Source organism: Cardiocondyla obscurior, linkage group LG08, assembly GCF_019399895.1.
Source record: "Cardiocondyla obscurior isolate alpha-2009 linkage group LG08, Cobs3.1, whole genome shotgun sequence".
Classification (NCBI taxonomy): Eukaryota; Metazoa; Arthropoda; class Insecta; order Hymenoptera; family Formicidae; genus Cardiocondyla; species Cardiocondyla obscurior.
This window is the reverse complement of record NC_091871.1, coordinates 1,983,830-2,002,690: the sequence shown is the minus strand read 5'-3', so window position 1 is coordinate 2,002,690 and position 18,861 is coordinate 1,983,830. Positions and strand designations below refer to the sequence as shown.

Below are 18,861 nucleotides of genomic sequence, written 5' to 3'. Positions count from 1 at the left end.
ATTTCATTTTCGCGGTGTCTAGCCGATACAAATAATCTAAACGATACACAAACAACGTTAAATTTTTCTTTTTTAATTTTAATATAAAAAATAAAATGCGTTAAGATGAAATAAATTGAAATATCAAGCTGAGGGGCTCGATTTTAATCGCGGTGTTTTATAAAAACGTGACGTTCTTATTTTTTAAACACGTCGGCAATAACCACCGCGATATTTTCTTATAATCTATCAAGAGCGCTATCGACGATTAAATCAGCCATTATGGAGGACGCTTCGATATTCCGTGAGACAACAGCTGGATATCAGCGACATAGTACGCTTGGCAGCTTGCGCTGCCAGATCGCCACGTAACAAACGGATGCGCACACACGCGCGCCATGCTTACAGGGATGAAATCTGATATGGGATAATAGGTTCGAATCCGCTCGCACACACACGCGCACGCATACGCGCACGCAGATCGATCCGATCGACGCGTCGAGGGTGGCACTTGTTCGCGGAATTATAATATTGTCGTTGGCATATTAAATGAATCAATAATTGAGCCGTTGTTGTTGAAAGTGATACAAGTCCCTTTGTAGAAAAAAAGAAAAAAATGAAGAAAATACTGTTTGGCTTTTTTAACAATTTTATTAATTATTATTGTATTAATAAAATTTAATACATAGTTTTAAAAACGTTACCCGAATACATTAACGTCTACCAATATTTTTTTATTGAATTCAAACGGAAATCTTGGAATATCTTCTCAATGTATGAATAAATGGATATTGTGATTTAATAATAAATTTATCGAAGATGGTTTCAATGCAAAATGCCAGGTTGATTTTTATAATTTTTTGTCATTTAATCGACGATTACAAATTGACGCTAGTTTGTTTCGTCGAATTCCTTTCGGGGCTTTTTTTTTCTTTTACTTTTACAATAAATATAATTTTGTGCTGTTGATATTGTCATCGAAATATAAATAAATTAATATTAATTATAATATGCTTTAATAATAAATTAATTAAAATGGTTTTAATGTAAAGTGGCAACTTTGGTCTCTAATAATTTTATATATAAAATCTTTTGTAGAAAAAGCGTTATACTTATTGCGTTTTTTAATTACTTTTTTGTAAAGATAATTTTGTAATAATGATGTCGTCGAGATGTAAATATGCAGCGAGGTGCAAAGTATCTCCTCCCGTGCACTAACTTTTTTTTTTTTTTTTTTTTTTTTTTACGCATGAGAGAAATTTCCGTTCGACCAGAAAGTTTTGCGATTTTCATCGAGCGGCACGTCGCTACCTCGCGAGACAGACGGGTATCGGATTAAAACTGCCGGGATCGCATATACGTCGCATTCACGTGGTAACGTTGTCGCATGACGCATTATTTTTGTACGCGAAATTTATTTCCTGCTCCAAACGAAGAATTGCGAACATAAAATATTAATTTCAATCTGAAAAAGATCGCGTATTTGTTTGCAATTATCATTGCGTGTTGCGTTTATGGAACACGTGGCGTAATATTTTATGAATCATTTTTCGATCGCGATAAAACAGCTTTTTAAATTAAAGGTGCAACAATAATTAATTAGTTTCTTTTTAATTATTACTATTTCTGCTTTACAAAAAAAAAAAAGAAAAAAGGAAAAGCAATTAATTTAACGCAACAATTTTTTTTTTAACAAAAGCAAGAAAGTTTATCAGAGATAAAATATCTTAATTTTTATCGCCGGAAAAAAATTAGACGACGATTCGCCAGCGAGCTAGATCGATTAGGTTCATTTGTCACAATCGTAACTTCTGGGAAGAGCGAGTTTTGGGCAAAGAGAGAGAATAGTTGGTTCCTTCTGTGCTTCGAGTTCGGCTAAAGGATCAAAGTCGGCGACGCTAAAGATCGCTCCGCGAAACTCTATTTCGAGTTGACATAGCCGGAGGATCGATCACCGCTAACTCCATGTACTATTTACGAAATTTTCAAATGGAGAGCACGTACGGCAAGAAATGAGGTCGCGTGTGAAAATAACGAATGTTATAGAATTACGACGAGCGCCGCGCGGAAGAAACTGCTTCTTCGACATAAAAGCTAAGACACATGTCAGTCCACTTTTAACACGGGACAGAATTAGAATGAAGCATTAAAAGCACTTACGTTCTTGTCGAAAGCTTCAAAGTAAAAAAAAAAAAAAATTTTTTAATTTAACAATTAAATTATTAACGTTTATATGTGAGATATAGATAGGCGAGAATGTGAGAATATAGATAAAGAAGACAAGTTTCCCCGGAAGCTAGCGTGCGGTTAAATTCAACGAAAAGCGAGGCGGTAGCTCGCTGATAAGTGAAGGAGTGTCCTATCTGATCGGCCGCAACAAGTAGAAGTGGCCAGCGCGTAATCAACCGGCAAGCGCCAACAACTAAAACCATCATCCACGGAGATCATTCGGCGTCGCGCGAAGAGGAAATCATTAGCGACAGACATATTAATTAAATTAACAAACTATAAATAAATAAAAATAATAAACTATTTAAAAAAAAAAAAGAAAATAAAACGCAAAAAATCGTGAGGTTTTCTTTTCGCGAAACAAAGTAAAATTCACCCTTTTGTTGCCTTTGATATTGACAATAACTATTAATTGAAGCGTAAAACAACAGTACTGTGCTGTTAATAATTAGATTTGCAATTATTTCATTCCTGACTTGTTTGTAACTTTCGCGTTCAGCTTATTCCGGTCTGGTCTTTCTCTCTCTCCCTCTCTTTGTCTCTTTCTCTCCTCGTAACGCGCAAGCCGCGACCTGCATTGCCGCGTTTACTCTGTTCGAATCATGCCAAGAATACACAATTTATCGTATTTATCTAACGATAATGGAGCATATTATGCGTATTCGCTCTAATTCGTATTACTAGCGTTTCAACGACAACAGTGTCGCGCGCGGAAGCGAACCGGCGGAGCGAAACTCGCAAATTCAGTATGCCGAGCTCGCAAAATGCATATACAATAATGCAGAACGATGATGGTCTCCGGCTGAGCGCAGTATTAAAGTATACAGCGAGCTCAACAAGTAGCCACCAGGACAAACATCGTTTTATGGGGTGGATGTAAGTAGGGGCCGCTTTGTAACCGCGCTCGCTATAATCCCAACGAACAAACGAGGCCTGGATACGCGACATCGATTTTTTCCCCAGCGTCGAGAAAGGTTTATCAAACTGCAGGGAAAAAAAAAAAAAAAAAGGGAAAAAAATCATCATCCGTAAACTCATTTTTCATCCATTTTTTGGGAAAAAAAAAAAAAAAAACAAGAGAAAATTTGTTGGTTCCCCCCAAAAAGTATAAGTTGAAATTGTTAAACGCAATCAACGTTAAACCTTTGATTCTAATTTTAATTATTCGAGTATTAAGCGCTGTAAAAGCTTACGGAATATTAATTAATTTGTGCAATTAAGGATTACGGATATAAAACTTTGACCGGATTATCTTTAAGACTTTCACGTTGAAGATTAATTTGACATAAGAATATGAATATGAATATTTAACAATAATGGTAATAATACTGATGTATGTAATATGTTATTACAAAACTTTCCTTTTTTTTTTAAATAAAAAATAAAAAGTTCTTATTTACTTTTTACGTGGCATTTCCAAGCTTTTTTTTTCTATTAACAAACGTCGCGCACGTTTTCGATTCATTGTAATTTAATGAAAAATAGTTTTCAGTTGTCCCGTCGTATTTGTCCAATACACGTTTCTAGCAAATGCGAATGTGTGTTTGTTCGCACAATCGACTGGAGGTCCAATTGAACGCGGTCGTTTCTCGATTTCCTCTCGAGTTAACGTTTCCGGTCGGGCTGCGGGCTTATTCGATATTCGAAAACGTAATGGGAGAGTCAAAAGCGCAGCCGGCAAATTCCATCGCTATTTATTTCTGTGGATAAATGGCCTTCTTGAACGAACTTTTCTCCCACCGGCAGATCAAATTGCATATGGGGGAAAAAAAAACCCCGGTGGAAGTTTCACGTAACAAAAGAAGCATCTGGCGAGTATTAAATCGCAAATAATTTTAATTAACAAAATAAAAAAAAGAAAGAAAAAAGCAAGTGATTTAACGTGATTTACAAGACGAACACGTTGTTGCAACAATTATTACAACGCGGCGAAATAGAATTAGCGACAATTTAATTTGTTGCAGTTCAGTTTGAATATTTCTCACGGACAAAAAAAAAATAGGAACGAAACAAATTACAGCATTACTTTGAGCGACGGATTTAATTAACAGCCTTGCCGACATTTATGTCAACGTGATCGCTCAAAGGGTTAAAGACGCGGTGAAATTATTGACCGTGTCGTCACGAAAAATCGAGGACGCGTCTTTTCGAGCGTAATCGCCGGTGTTTAACTCGCGCACGGTTTCCACGAGATTTTACGCGATTCTACACGCACGAAGGAAACATGGAGCGCTGTCGCGAATCGGTGAGATAAGCCGCGATCACGTTGCGCCGCGACGCAGCTTTATTTCTTTTAATTTTCAGGCCTTGCCTTTGCCACGGACGATATTATTTCAGCCCCGGCATGTATTTTAGGCGACGAAAAGTGGGTCACGCTCTCGAAAGGTACGCGCCGGCTAAATCATCGATTCGATGCATAGTTGATGAGCTTAATAAATATAAACGCTGCGATAATTGGCGGAGTCTGTATCGCAGGGGGAAGAAAAAAAAAAAGAAACGAAATAAAACGTTGGCAAGGCGAAATAAAAAGGTTTTTCGAAGCTACTAAATTTAACTCGCCGTCTAATATTCAACGTGAAAATGCCAGCCTCCTCGTATCTTTTCCCCCTCGTGCGAAAATCGCGTATCGTATATTACTTGAGGTTGAAGTTAGACTGCCGTGCCCTGGAAATTATACGCGTGTTTTGACATTTAATTAAAACGCGAGTAAAATTCCCGTTCTCGTGTTGCCAATCGCGACGACCCAGAAGTGAATTCCTCGGCAGGATAATTTTGTCCCCGCTTCGTACGTCATCGGAGGCTATCTCGCGCCGGGTTATTCGTCGTTACACATCGCGGGGGTGGTTTTGTTTGCCCTCCGTTCTGAGGCGATCATCCATCGTGGATATTGCGTGACGCGACGCCATAACGTCATTCAATCCCGCTTTTGCGTTTCATTCACAACATCATCAAATATTTCCTTAGAATTTCTCTCATTGTCGGAACATAATGATAATAATATTCTGACGATAAGAACATTTATAAAAAAATTCTCCGAGCATATTAAATATTAAATAGAATAAATATGTTTTTTTTTTTTCTTTTACGACAAAAGTAAAATGTTAAATGGCAAAAGTGAGAAGTGCGTGTCGCGTAAGTAGAAACGAACATGACATGACGGCTAATATTGACGTAAGACCGCGATAAGACAGTGATCCGGCTTCATTTGACTCGAACACGCGAGACACAGCCATTAACGTCCTCGTACGCCGCCTACGCCTTCGTTAATTAACATAGCCCGCAGAATTTAATCCCCTAGCGTAATGATCTACAAAATGGCAGCGCGTTATTCGATACTGACCCGCTCACACGTCGTCGGAGATTTTCACCTTCGAAGTTTGCCTTCTCCTCCCTCGCCTCCCCCGACGATCGCGTCGCCCACGAATATCGACTGCGACGATTAATATGGGTGGGACGTCGCTCCTTACCCTTCGGTTCCTCGCCTACATTCGAGGGATATTATCCGACGGCATCATTACGAGATAAATTAATATACGAAGCACGAAATACTCGAAATGCCATTCCGCTTGTTGCTCCGTTCGCTCGGCGACGGTCTTCGGCTTCTTCAAAAGCCCGCTTATCGAAAAAAGTGCATTATAGTATACTTCTACATTCAACCATGCTTTTATTACGCTTCCAACTGATCCGGTTACTATTTTGCGATTTTTAATTACTTTTCTAATTAACGTTCTTTATTAATAGATAACTTGTTTCAATTTGCTCCGCGCTTTAACGTATATATCGAGGGAAACTGCGCGACTGGCAGTATTACCTGAAAATCCTGACCGCACGAGAGGCCGGTAATAACAAATTTCGGCCGCAATGACGTTAGGATGACGGCGAAGCGGCAGCGTTGCGTTATCCCGCCGAACGGAACGGTTAACGAAGCCATTTACATCGTAATTATTATGATTTACGTAACCATGAAACTTGGTCACGACCGAAATTTGTCTCGTTGCACACCGGGTTAATTGCCCGATCCGCGAAATGCGACATGGAGGAGTCGAGTCACCAAAACACACACGGCGAGACAAGTTGAGTGCTTCCTGCCACTTCAAAACCGCCCGGTAGCCGAAAGTTCCGAGAGGCTGCAATTGCGGGAGGAATTAATTAACGCTCGCGGAAAAGACAAAACTTTCTGGTTAAACAAGTTATTCTTTTTCTTTTTTTTCTTTAAAAGCACTTTCGCGCTGCTCGTTGTCGATATTACAGTTATTATAAGCTCGCGGTTTGTTATTATTCGTAACATATTCATTTGGTTTAAATCCTCGTTTTGTTCTGTTAAACTTTTAATTGAGAATACTAAGGATTCGAAAGTATTGCAGAAGTAAATACGATTGTAAACTTTCGCAAATGTAGAACGTAAAAAGTGGAAAAAAAAAGTTTCCTCCTTTACTGCAGCAAAAATATATTAATTTAAAATTATTATTTTACACCGTTCGGTGTTTATAGTAATCGTTAAGAATAATGCGGCGATAATTAGGTGCGGTTAAAAGTACAAGAGGGAATAGATCGATTAACTTGTAATTAAATAAAGCTTCTTATCACGTTTAAACTTTAATTCCTCTTTCTTCTTCTGTTTAATCTGCAAGAACTATCTTCTTCGTTTTTTCTCCAATTACCTTTTTTATTGCCAACTCATCATTTATTATAAACTTTATAATTGCGTACAATTTGGCTTTTAGAATTATGCCGCCGATCTGTACGTACAATATGCATTAAATACCATTTTACAGAGTTTCGTAATTCAATTTCGCAAACGTGAATAAGACACAAATGAGATGGAACAACTTTGTTGGCTTAATCAATGCATAATAATTATTAACGTTACGAATTTTAGAGAAAATTAGCGGCATGTCCCCCGGTAAAAATCAATTTCCATAACAAGGAGGGTCAACTTTATTAAAATAAAGTTGCTAAAAAGTGATAAACGCATACCGCGCTATCACCTTTTTCACCCCGGCGACTTTAACAAACGCGAGTCGTCGATGCTCGCAAACTAAGCTGCTAAAACATCGGCTTGTCGCCGCGAAAAGTAAGATTAATCATCCCGCGGCGTTGTACCGCTCTCGGCGAGACCGACATCTCGTATGCGACGAAACAAAGCCAGATATTAATTTACGCGCGCAAATATTTGCGCTGAACTTTCTAACGAGGTTACGTTTAGCCGAGCATTCCTCTCAAAGCGGCGAGCTGGCCTGCGGAGTGAATCGCTTGCGAACTACAAAGTGGTACGTGACGCGGGATTTCTGAAAACCTCCGGTGTCGCTTTTAAAGAGCTGCGGAAACGCTGCGATTGTCGCGAAGCGAGACGAACATTCAGGCCTTGCGGTCGAACATAACTATATTTCTCTCTTAGCGCGACGTATAAACGACGGATTATTACGATTTAATTATGCACTCCCTCGATCGCGCCTAACCACATTGGTGCTTTTGTTTACAGAATTGCGTGACGTTTCGTGGGGGCTCTCGACGGCATAATTTCGAAGGTGAACGACGATGGTCGCGGGAGATGCTCTCACGGCAGAAGGGCGAGCCGCGCGGCTCCATTTCACGGCGATCGGGATTCTGCGGGTCTGAAGACACCGCGGAGCTGCTGTGAGCCGGGGACTTAGGGATCGCGAGACGTTGCATTTATGCCGGCACTCAGCGCCGGTGAGTGACAAGAGGCGCACCTGGGATTTAGGAAACCTCTCGTTTCCTACATCGAGAACAGCCGAGAACGAAGCAGAGACGCCAAGATGTTGCGCAACAACGTGATGTCCTTTATGAAGAAGGTAAGTGCTCGAGATGCCGGCGGGTCGTTTGATAAAATGCATTAAATGCAAAATCGAGTTATCGGACGGACATTTTTTTATTTTATTTTATTATTTTTCAGTCTTTTGTTTTTATCACGCTGTTTATCGGAACCCGCAACGCACGTTGGGCGCGGCTTTGATAAAAGCGGCGTCGAAAATTGAGCTTTTAACGTGATATTAATACGCGGCATTGGAAAAGTGAGACGCAGCGTCCCGGACACGCCGTCAGAAATAAATCTCCGCAATAAAACCGAAATTACGTTAAATGTCACAAATTGGATTTTGTAGAACAGCTCTCCCTCTTCTCCCCTCCTCCTTTTTTTTTAATATTTTATTCCATGTACGCGGACGATATTCCTTCGCGTCTCGATCGGAATGCGAGTAAAATCGCTCCTATTTCCGAGCAGGTATTTTTAGGCGTAATGAAATGTAAAATCATGCAGATACGAATTATACGCTAAAATGCTCGTAATTACATCACGGGAGTCGAATCGCGGCGATCCGCACAAATCGAATCAAGATAGAGGCCCCTTTTCCCTCCTCCACCCACGTCGCGGTAATCGATAGATCGTGTCCGGAGTACGTAGCCGGTTATTTAACGGTTGGCTTGATCCTCGCGGATGGTCCTCGCGACACATCGAATATTCAACAGTTGGCATCGATCCTTCGAAATGCAGAACAGCCGCGGCGCAACGATCCCGCAACGCGATCTCCGAACCTTTGCGCTTTTAAGACTCCGAGCCCGCGCCAAGTGCACGGCGGGACCTGAGACCAGTGTCAACGCGGAGCTTTTATTCGCGCAAATCAGTCACCGTTCCGCGAAAGTCACTTTAGAATTGTAGATTCTCCTCGTGCGACACGATATTTCCATTCCCTTTGCCAACGGGAGGGAGGGAGGCCCTCGTTCGATGTTAATTGTGCCGTTTAAGCGCTCGATAGCGCAAATGTCGCGTTTCAACGTCACGACGTTATGATATTACGTCGGGGCGATTTGCGCGGCTGAAATTGAGTATTGAAATCTGATGATGTTTAAAATGACTACCGACTCTCAGTGTAATAATCGACGCGTAGTATTTAGCGGAACGTTGAAATGCGCGAGATATTTCTGCGTTGACGAGTTATTGAATTTATATAGTATTTTATATTTCGGTATTTTCTGATTATTGAATTGTAGTATAATATATATATATCTTTTTTAAAATTATTAAATAGAAACTAGAAAGGCGGAAAGAGTAATTTAAATTTAATAAACTAAAATTTAGTAAAATATTATATGTTTAATTAATTTAATGAATTATATTTTATTATACTATGTTGTACTATTTTATATTTCTATTATCAATTATTGGACTATAATATAGTATATCTTTTAATAAGCGGGAAATAAAAATTACAAAGACGGTGGGAGGGATTAATTAAGTTTACTTTTAATTTTCAAAGCAAAACATATTTCTCTTCCCCATAAAACGAATTAGTTTCAGCCGGTTAACTGAATGAAAACTCCTCGGCGAACGCGCTATTAAGGAATAAGGGAGTTTATACTTGCGACACGTGTACTTGCGACGCGAGGATTACATCCCTGATCTTCTCGCGTATAAACTTAATCGTGCATAGTCGGCGTTTCTTTGCGCGTAAGCTCTACTTCTCTCGGTGGAAAATCTCTTCGTCTGCGCTTTTCCGGCCTGGCCCGGCTTGGACCGGCGAGATGAAAGCTCTCCCTCCTAACCGGCACAGTTGGAAATGCTTACGCAACACGGTCCTTTTTTCGCCTCTTCCTCTCATATTCTCCTTCACGGTAGCTTTAAAGTTTCCGCGGCGTATCGTCGCCCCCGTTTCATTCTGTTTTTACATCTCTATTTGCATTAATAAAAGCGTCCAGCAAACACTTGAAATTTATTTCAGCCCCGCGATCCTTTAACTTTAATTAACTGTATCTGCTCGCCGGGTAATATTTCAAACAATTACATTTTTCAATTTTACTTACCTGCCCGCGCGAGAATATTCTACCCGAGCTATTGGGTGCGAAAAGTATCGGCTTTATGTTATCAAGCGATCGTTCCGAAATTTATCGAACCCACGGCGAAAGCTTATTTATTTGTTCTCCGACGGCTTCAATATTCGGCAACGGCCCTAAAGGTCGATCGCGATACAAGGGGTTCACTTTTTATAGCAGCGCCGCCGAGAATCTTTCTCCCCCATGTGCTTCTTCCTGAATACCGCCATTATTTTCGCGGGAACCGGGCGCCACCAAGATTACATTAAAGATCAGACAGGTATTTTATGTATATTTCACCGCGCGTTCATAAATTCGAGAACAAGAGTATCATTTTGACGCGCGATATATTCTCATTAAAAAATCATTCTTTTTTTTTTAAAGAAAGGTAAAAAAATCGCAAAGATTATGTGCTCTTTCTAAAAAGATTTTTTTTTTATTAGAGTTAATTTGTAGTTGAGTTAGATAAATAAAATCCCAACAGACGAAGAAAAATGTGGCGCGCATTAAAACTATTTTTATTCATTTATAATATTAAATAATATTATAATGATTAATTAATTATAAAAAAAATATCTTTCTAAATTAAAATGATACATAAAGTTGTTTTAATTATTTTTATTAAAAAAATATAAAAATTAATAAATTTAACTCTTTGTATTTTACAAAAGAAATTCTTCACGCGCAATATTTAAACGCATATCGCAACAAAAGTTTTAAATTATACATTTTACAAGCTTTTGTTGAGATTATATTTACCAACCGTGATAAAAAAAAAAGATGTCAAGATTTCTTAAGATAAAACATCCGCCGAGTCTGTTGCGAGTCCCGCTCGCGGCTTTATTATATTATTCTTTCGCGTTTTCTTTTTCAATTGCTCGCACTGTTGCACACTCATTTGACATTTCTAAGCGCCGGGCACATGTCACGGGCAGAGTAAAGCGTAATCTCGTTAAAAGCGCGCCAGTCGTCTTTCTTTTCTTATGGGACCGGAACTTTTAACTTTTCCACGTTTTCTCATCTGCATAGCGGGGGCGCGAAACCCATGTCGCCCTCCCCCTCCCCACTAAATCATCCCGTACTCCTTCCTCGCTTTTATCTCCCCGCGTCCCTTCGCGTCCACTTGATAACGCAGACAAACTTTTATTAACAAACTTTCGTCATAAAACCATATCAGTTTTAACAACTCGGGTTCGCGAGCCTGTCGCTTCCAGCGCCGCGGCGGTGGAAAGAAAGAAAAAAAAAAAAAAAAAGAAAGCCCGACCTCTTGAGAAAAATCGCGGACGAGAAACATGCGAGTCGGGTCTACTCGTGACGCAAGCAACCCCCGGCGAAAATTTCCGCTTACGCGTGCCTCCGGCACACCGTGGGCCGATCTCGCAGGGTCGCCGAGAGTGAGAGAAACTCCGGTGAAACTCGAGAACGAAAGGTCGGAAGGAAAGGTCGGGATCTCGCGCGACGTCCTTCGCCGTCGGCGTCGAAAATGTATGGGAAAATCCACCCACAAGGCGGCTTCCGGGTTACGATCGCGTCTCACGGCACTTCAAAATAGAAACGCGTCGTTGTACATTACCGTAAGTGCTGCGACAAATATATCGCAGCCGTACACGAGAGAAGAATACGGTTACTTTCGAATTTAGCGATAAATTTATGATTGAGTATTGCCACCGGGAAGTACGGGTTTAATGGACGATTACCTCGCAACTTTACAAAGCTACCCGACGCCATAAAGTCGACAGGTATCAAAGGTGGCTTAAAAGGCTCGACGGTGACGTGCAATCGCTCGCGTCATTAACACGTTTACATGCTCGCCTGTGTCCCCGCGGCTCATTCGGTTGTTAATTAATTTGTCGTTTGATCGTTAGACGCCGATGGAATTAGTCCTCCGCATGAATGGAAAATTGTCGGCTTGTTAAAATAGCCCGGCGCGCTCTCCGCCATGAATTGCGCGAATATTTCCCCGACGACGCGATCCGCAAATTGTTTCAGCGACACTTCCATTTCCGACATTTGTGTTCCCGAAAACTCTGAAGTTACTAATAATTGTATCCATTACCCTCTTTAATTAATGAAAAAATACACTTTTTTCTTTCTTAATTATTATCTTTGTTATTTTAAGTCGATATTTTCATGCTCGCGGTGGGATTAGTTGTTCGATTCGCCAGTGAGAAAAGTTCTTTCAAGAAAAATATTCGTTCGAAAAACTTTGGATTGGAAAACATTGCGCCATTATACTGAACTGGCAGCATTTTAATGGTTGGCCTCGCGTAAAAATAGCGATAAAGGCGCAGTGCCGGGGAAAAAATGCCGACTTTCCCTATTACGGATTCTAAAAACTTCGCCGGTTAGAGCCGAACTCTCCACATAATTAAGGAGTGCATTATCATTCTCGAACTCGTGACTGCTAATTTCAAATGGCTTCGGGGTTAAAAGAATCCTAATAAGTATTAATAAACAATTAAGATTTTCTAATTAATGCAAGTTACATAATTGCAACAAAACATTTTTAATAAAGCTATAGTTTTTATTTTTAATGAGCAACTCAACGTAATTTCCACCTGTAAATATACGTTTAATTAACGCCAATTTGAGTCGGCCAACTGCGACAAAATTTAATTCTCGGCGGAGTTCTCTCTCTCTCTTTTTTTTTTTTTTTTTATTATCTTTCTCTTTCTCTCTCACTGGGAATTTTGCCTCTCGCGCGTTCTGGACTTAATACGGTTATTTATCATGGTCTTGTTGACCAATAAGTCAGGTAGCGGACGCAAATGCGATAGTTTCCGCGAGTGTCCACGCAAACGCGAGCACATCCCTCCATTTTCATCTATCACGAGATTATACTCCTCCCGACGTCATAAATTACGAAGTATGCGCGCAGATGCGAATAATCGTGACCGTCCATTAAATCTCGAATAAAGGGTGTAGCTACGTGTTAGACGCTCAGAGACCAAACAAAGTTCTCAGGTCGAAAGAAACATTATGCCGCGCTGAGAAAAAAAATGTAGCCACTTTTGATCTTAGCTATAATTTTAAAATACGATATAATTTTATAATATGTCTAATTGATTCAGCTACGTTTACCATTAAAAGTATTATAAAATTATAATCGAAGCCAAAAGTATAACTATATTTTTCTCTCAGTGTGGGTTCAGTGATATTCTTTAAGACACAGTTATTAATGACTTTGTGGCATCTATTTAGAGCCATTAGAAATCAAAATATTTTGCAGCTTAGTAGTCGACTAGAGAATTAATTTACAATCCGCGGGTAGAAACAGGAATGAAGTGGCGGCGGTCTACCGCGCATTTAATATTCTCAATGTGTATGTGAGTGTGTGTATCCGCATATATATTTGCCACGTTTCATCAGGACCGACCTGGATCAAATCACGCCGGTGTCCCACCGGCTGTCTCCGACCGCTGGAATCGTTCCAGGAGACTTGCATTATACCACGCTCCACGTGCCGAATAATGCAGCCGTGATGTAAGAGAAGTATATTTGCACGTGCAGGGTGAGCCGGAGGGTGACGAGTACTTCGGACGAGAAGGGTTCGGGGGCACCGACAGCACATCACGAGCAGAAAGCGAAATTCGAATAGAGAATAAACAGAGAAATACAGAGAGAGAAAGAGAGAGAGAGAGAGAGAGAGCTGGCAATCGGCCAGATGTGGTGCAATTTACATCTCGATTACGAAATTGGCTTTCGCATGGGCTCGTTTGTATGTACCTGTAAAGATATTTACTATCGTCCCACCTCAAAGTTCACCGCGACGTGATTGAACGACGAAGACGCCGACGCTCGCGAAGGAAAGGGAATCCTTTGAAAGAAATAGCCAGGTTTTCTCATTTTCAGAAGAAGCAGAAAAGAAAATTGAATTTCGATGCTTTTTTTTTTTATGTCGCATTTTCGGATTTGATCCGTGATATTTTATTTTATACGTAGAACAGCTCGGAACATAAAACGCAATGCTTCCCGGTGTTCTCGATTCAGAATTAGATTCGATAAATTGCGCATATCAAAGCTGCCTCGGTTCATTAATTAATATAATATAAAATATATTCTAATACATATATATAATATATTATAATAATTAATTAATATAGCATCTTTATATTCTAATATAATTAATTAATTTATACATTTCGGTTGACAACACAGTATATATTATGCAAAAAGCAGAAGGTATAACAGACGGTATTTTTTTTCCCCAATGTCTCGTAACATTTTTCCCCTATGTCAACAACGTTTCAAGATGCCGAGCAACTCGTAAGAGATCTCGACGTGTTAATTAATATTTACGCTCGCCGGGTCAAGGATACTCAGGCAGATGAGGATCGGGTTACGAATTGGGTCATTTCATGCTTAAATATCGTATCTTATTATTAGCACGCTATCGGCAACCTTGCACCGAGCATATTTAATGAGCTTAGTTCCAACCTTAATTATTCTTTCTTTGCGCTTATTTCTTGCGTTAAGAACCGTTCAATTATTTGAAAATTATAAAAAGTGTGTTAAAGAGATAGATTTTTAACGCTCCCCCGGATGATTCAGAATGTATTCGGCGATCAATTAATCGCGCGATTGTTATAGCTCCAAGTTGAGCGTTAAATATTGTTTCTGTTGCAGATGGGGATGGCGCAGCAGGAAGCCGGTGCATCAGGACCAGTCACGCCGGAAGAAAGCGGAAAAACCTTGACCAAATTGCTGCAACTGGGAAATATTATATCGACGGGAAACGGTGAGTCCTAATCAACGTTAAATCTCTCTTGTCCTAACATTTTCAATTCAAAGTCGGGCAGTTTTTTTTTCTCAGCGATGCCACCTGACCGCAAAAGCGTCTCGTAAATGACTTCGTTTCTCGCGCGTTTAGAATTTTTATTTCACGAACGACCTACCTCGTTCCGTAGTTTTCATGCGTAACCGCGCGAACGGCGTACCGACATAACACTTGCATAAATATCAACTCGTGTTTGTCCAATTACGCGGCCTGGCCGGGGGATGAAAGCGCGCGGGGGGAAAGGAGGAAACGCGGAAGGTGCAAGAGGAGGTCGGGCAGGGTCGAGGACACTCGGGGCAAGGGCGTTTCCGCGCTTCTCATCGGCGGCGTGCATTTTCACATTTTCTTTCTCCTCGTTTTGCGCGGAAAGTGCCGTCTACACCACCTACTCCGCGGAAACATTAAAGGGATGCTGACGCCAGGAGCGCCCTTCGTAATGGCCCCGACACACCTGCGCGGCCCGTCTCGCCGTCCCGCCACAATGCGGCCGTGCAATTTTGATTTATATCGCCGCCGACGAGTTGAAGAAACGTCACGCGGCCATTTATCAGCGCGGGGCATTGTCGAGAACGAGATGTTGATCGCTCGAAAGCTCTTCGTCGACCATTCCACCGCCCACGTCCGCGCAAAATTACTCTCCTCCACTTCGTCTCGCCGTTCCGCCGATAACTTTTCAATACAGACGCGATAATAATTCAGTCCCGCGTCGCACTTTATCGCAATCAACGAACATAATTAATAGTTTCGCACCTACGTAAGACTTTAATGCTTTTACTTCGTTAAAAGGGAAGGTACGAATTTAATTTGCATTTTTTTACATTGCCCGTGGGACGACTACCGCGCGCGTAAACAGAAAATCTCAGCTTGTAGCGGCGTTTTCACAGAGGGAGCGCCGAAAGTTTAAAGGTTACTTTGTAAGTTCGAACGAATATGTGTGCGCGCCGAACTACATCGATGCATAATTCATCGTCGATTTGGCGAAAGAAATCCGATTGGCGAACATTCGCGACGAGAGTTAATTCCAAAAGTAATTCACGTGCATTTGGAATAAAATTTCACGGGTTCCACCGGTTTTTTGTGGCCTTTGAGCTTTTAAAGAAAAAGTAAAAAAAAAAAAAAAAACTTGCTAAATTTATTTGGTTTTAATCCTCGAAAAATAACGCTAACGAAAATAAACGAAAAAGAAGTATTATTGTAAAAGTATTCCGCGAGAGAGTGAGCTGAACTTCGGCTATGCGAGATGGGATTTAAATGACAGAGATTCGATAGGGTGCAAAGGAAGTTTCCTCTTCCGATGGGACTTACTTTTCTCTCGCTTCGTGACGCGAATCGCATCGCAAATTTGTCCCATTCCATTTGTACTTCGCGCTGCAGCGAAATTCTATTTAACGCCATATAACAATAAATTGTCATTTCTTTTCTTTCCCTTTAAGAAATCTGAGCTATTGTTATCTCTACAATTTTGCAATAAACCGTTTCACCGTCGCAAAATAATTAATCAAAATTAATTGAAGATAATACCTTAACAGCTAAAAACGTCGATTAAATTTCCAAGAAAGATTACAAATTTTACGACAGAACGTGAAGATTGTTTTTGCGAGACTCCGACCGCCCACGCAGAAAAAAAAAAGTACTCTTAAATTGAGAACGTTAATCTCACGTATAAGAAAATTTTAATATACAGACTTTAATCTGAAACTAATTCTATTTAAATTGCGAGAAATTATTTTTTCGGACAAAAACTTGTATATTAAAACTAAACCAGTCATCGTTTTATTCATATGCTTATAAATTCAACTATAACTTCATAATATATTTAATTATAAATACGATCAACTCAATTAAATTTATAATTGACTCAACCACATTTATTGTCAGAATTATTCTAAAATCATGTTGTCTTCAAAAGTATAAAACTATCTTCTTTACAAATTATAAGATTAAAATTTTCAATTAAAAAATACACTTCTTTATCTATGCACCTTCTCTCGATTCTGCACGGTTTGTTCGCCCAATCGTTAAGTAATGACGTTTAACCCCTTAATCGCAATCACAAACGATCAGACGTAAAGGGAGGCGAGTTAATGTCGTTCCGTCGACGAAACGGGCAGTTCTAATTAATCCGTTTCGCCCTTTTCCCTCTTCCCCCCCTCGTATATTCCCGGGTTTCTGCACGACGATTCGACTCCGCCTCGTCTATTGGCGGAGATTCGCAGCTCCAGAGTTTCCCGGGAATTTCGCCTACAACCTTCCGCAGACCTCGCTTACACCCACCGATCCCCGTCGATCCAACCCTAAAGGGGAGAAACGGATACTTCCCGGCGTGACTCCTACGAAACACGCCAGTTAACCCGGATATGGCGGCTTTATTTCTCAGATAATCTTGCTGATCAACGGAACATAGCCAGACGATCTCTCGCGTTGTATCTTCGCTTGAAAATGGCACCGTAAACGGTAATTATAATAGCTGCGTTCAGCAGAAGTGCTACATTTGCAATTAAGAGAAAGATATATTTACTTCTGGCCTCAACTATAATTTCGTGATATTTTTAATCGCAAATACGTAAACTCGCAAAGCGACGACAAGCGCTTGTGTAAATTGAAAATAAAATTTCTTTTATAATAATAATGTTACGTATTCGTCAAATACTTATTAAAGTTACCAAAATAATTTTATTCCCTCCCCAAAATAAAAAAAAAAAAAAAAATAAAAAATGTGAGGTTTCGAGATAAAACTAAAAAATATGAAAATTATCAGAGGACGGTCCATGTCTCTAAAAAATGGCCACGGTGTCCCTCTTCATTTCGCGCTTTCCAGAAATTTGAGTTATTTACGAGCGCGACCGAGTAACACAGGGCACGGTGGAGCCGTGAAGCCGATGTAAAGCGCCCTAGCGAAGTCGCGAACTTCCGGGAATAGTGGAAAGTTTGACAAAAGCGGCGTGCCCGACCGGTCGTACTACCCGAGTAGGTACTCACCTACCTGTAAAAAATACGACGGAAGGGACGGAAGACGCGGTTGGGTAACGACGCGAGAGGGATGCAACGGGCACCCTTGGGACGAGGAACAGTAACTGTTATTTACACCGGGATCGCGCTGGTCCATACACAACATCCGCCCGCAATTCCCGCGAGCCGTTCGCGATGCGCGCACGTTTCGCCCCCGTCTTCATGATGCAACTTCACGCAACTATCAATTCGGGACTCCCGGATTGCCCGCCGGGCGAAAACTGCGGAGTTACTAAAGTACTACACGATAATTGTTTATCGGGCGCAAAATAAACTCAACAACCATCGGGCAAATTGGATAGAGGCACGCGCGGGTCGATACGGTTTTATCAGCGGTTCGGGAACGATTGTTACGAGCTTCTAATTCTAATCTTTCCGCGACGTTCCTCGTCCTAAAAGGGTTCTTCCTTCGCGATGACTTGTAATTTGTAGACCCGCAGCCAACCCTCGGGGCTTTACCGAGTCAGCGCGAAGCGTCTGCTCGGCGTGCTCTGATTTCGCCCCGGTGATTGCGAGCTTGTGTGCGTTGTATGTAAAATTCAAATCTACACCCGCTATCTGTATCGATTTCCCTTCCCCTCTCAGCCGTCATCCCTCCAGGCCCCGCTATCTCTCGCTGCTTCTTTAATCCCTTCTGGCGGTCCTCTCCTTCATTGCTTTTCGAGCCGCGATCTTCGATCTCTCAAGATTTACTTTTTTGATCCTCCCCGTCTCGGTAGACCTTCGCTCGGCGCTTTTTCCAGAAATTCTACGCGTATTTGCCATCCGCGGTGAATCGAAAAAGTGAAAATAACCATTTGCCCTCCCGCGCTTGTTTCAAAATGACTCGAGCGTGAAAAAAAATATAATATCGCTCTCTTGCGTAAAACGTGATGGAGTTCACACTAAGGACTCGGGTTTCGTGATTTTTTTTTAATTGCAAGCGCTCCGCCGGAAATACACGGTCTCCGTTGAATTTTATAAGAAGAGAAAAATCTCATTCGAGCGAACGTCTTCGTAAAATCAGAGACGCGAGTAGAGAAACAAGAAATACATTT

General features: G+C 40.8%; 1 protein-coding gene across 6 annotated transcripts in view; it reads left to right on the top strand.

The window, feature by feature from the left end:
• Fife (regulating synaptic membrane exocytosis protein fife) overlaps window positions 1-18,861 on the top strand; it is a 111,431-nt gene that overhangs the window by 22,085 nt on the left and 70,485 nt on the right. For all 6 annotated transcript variants that reach the window (XM_070660730.1, XM_070660731.1, XM_070660729.1 and 3 more), the window contains exons 2-3: window positions 7,691-8,024; window positions 14,665-14,776. In XM_070660730.1, coding sequence (XP_070516831.1) covers window positions 7,989-8,024; window positions 14,665-14,776 — 148 coding nt within the window. In that variant the 5' untranslated portion in view covers window positions 7,691-7,988. The remainder of the gene's footprint in view (window positions 1-7,690; window positions 8,025-14,664; window positions 14,777-18,861) is intronic.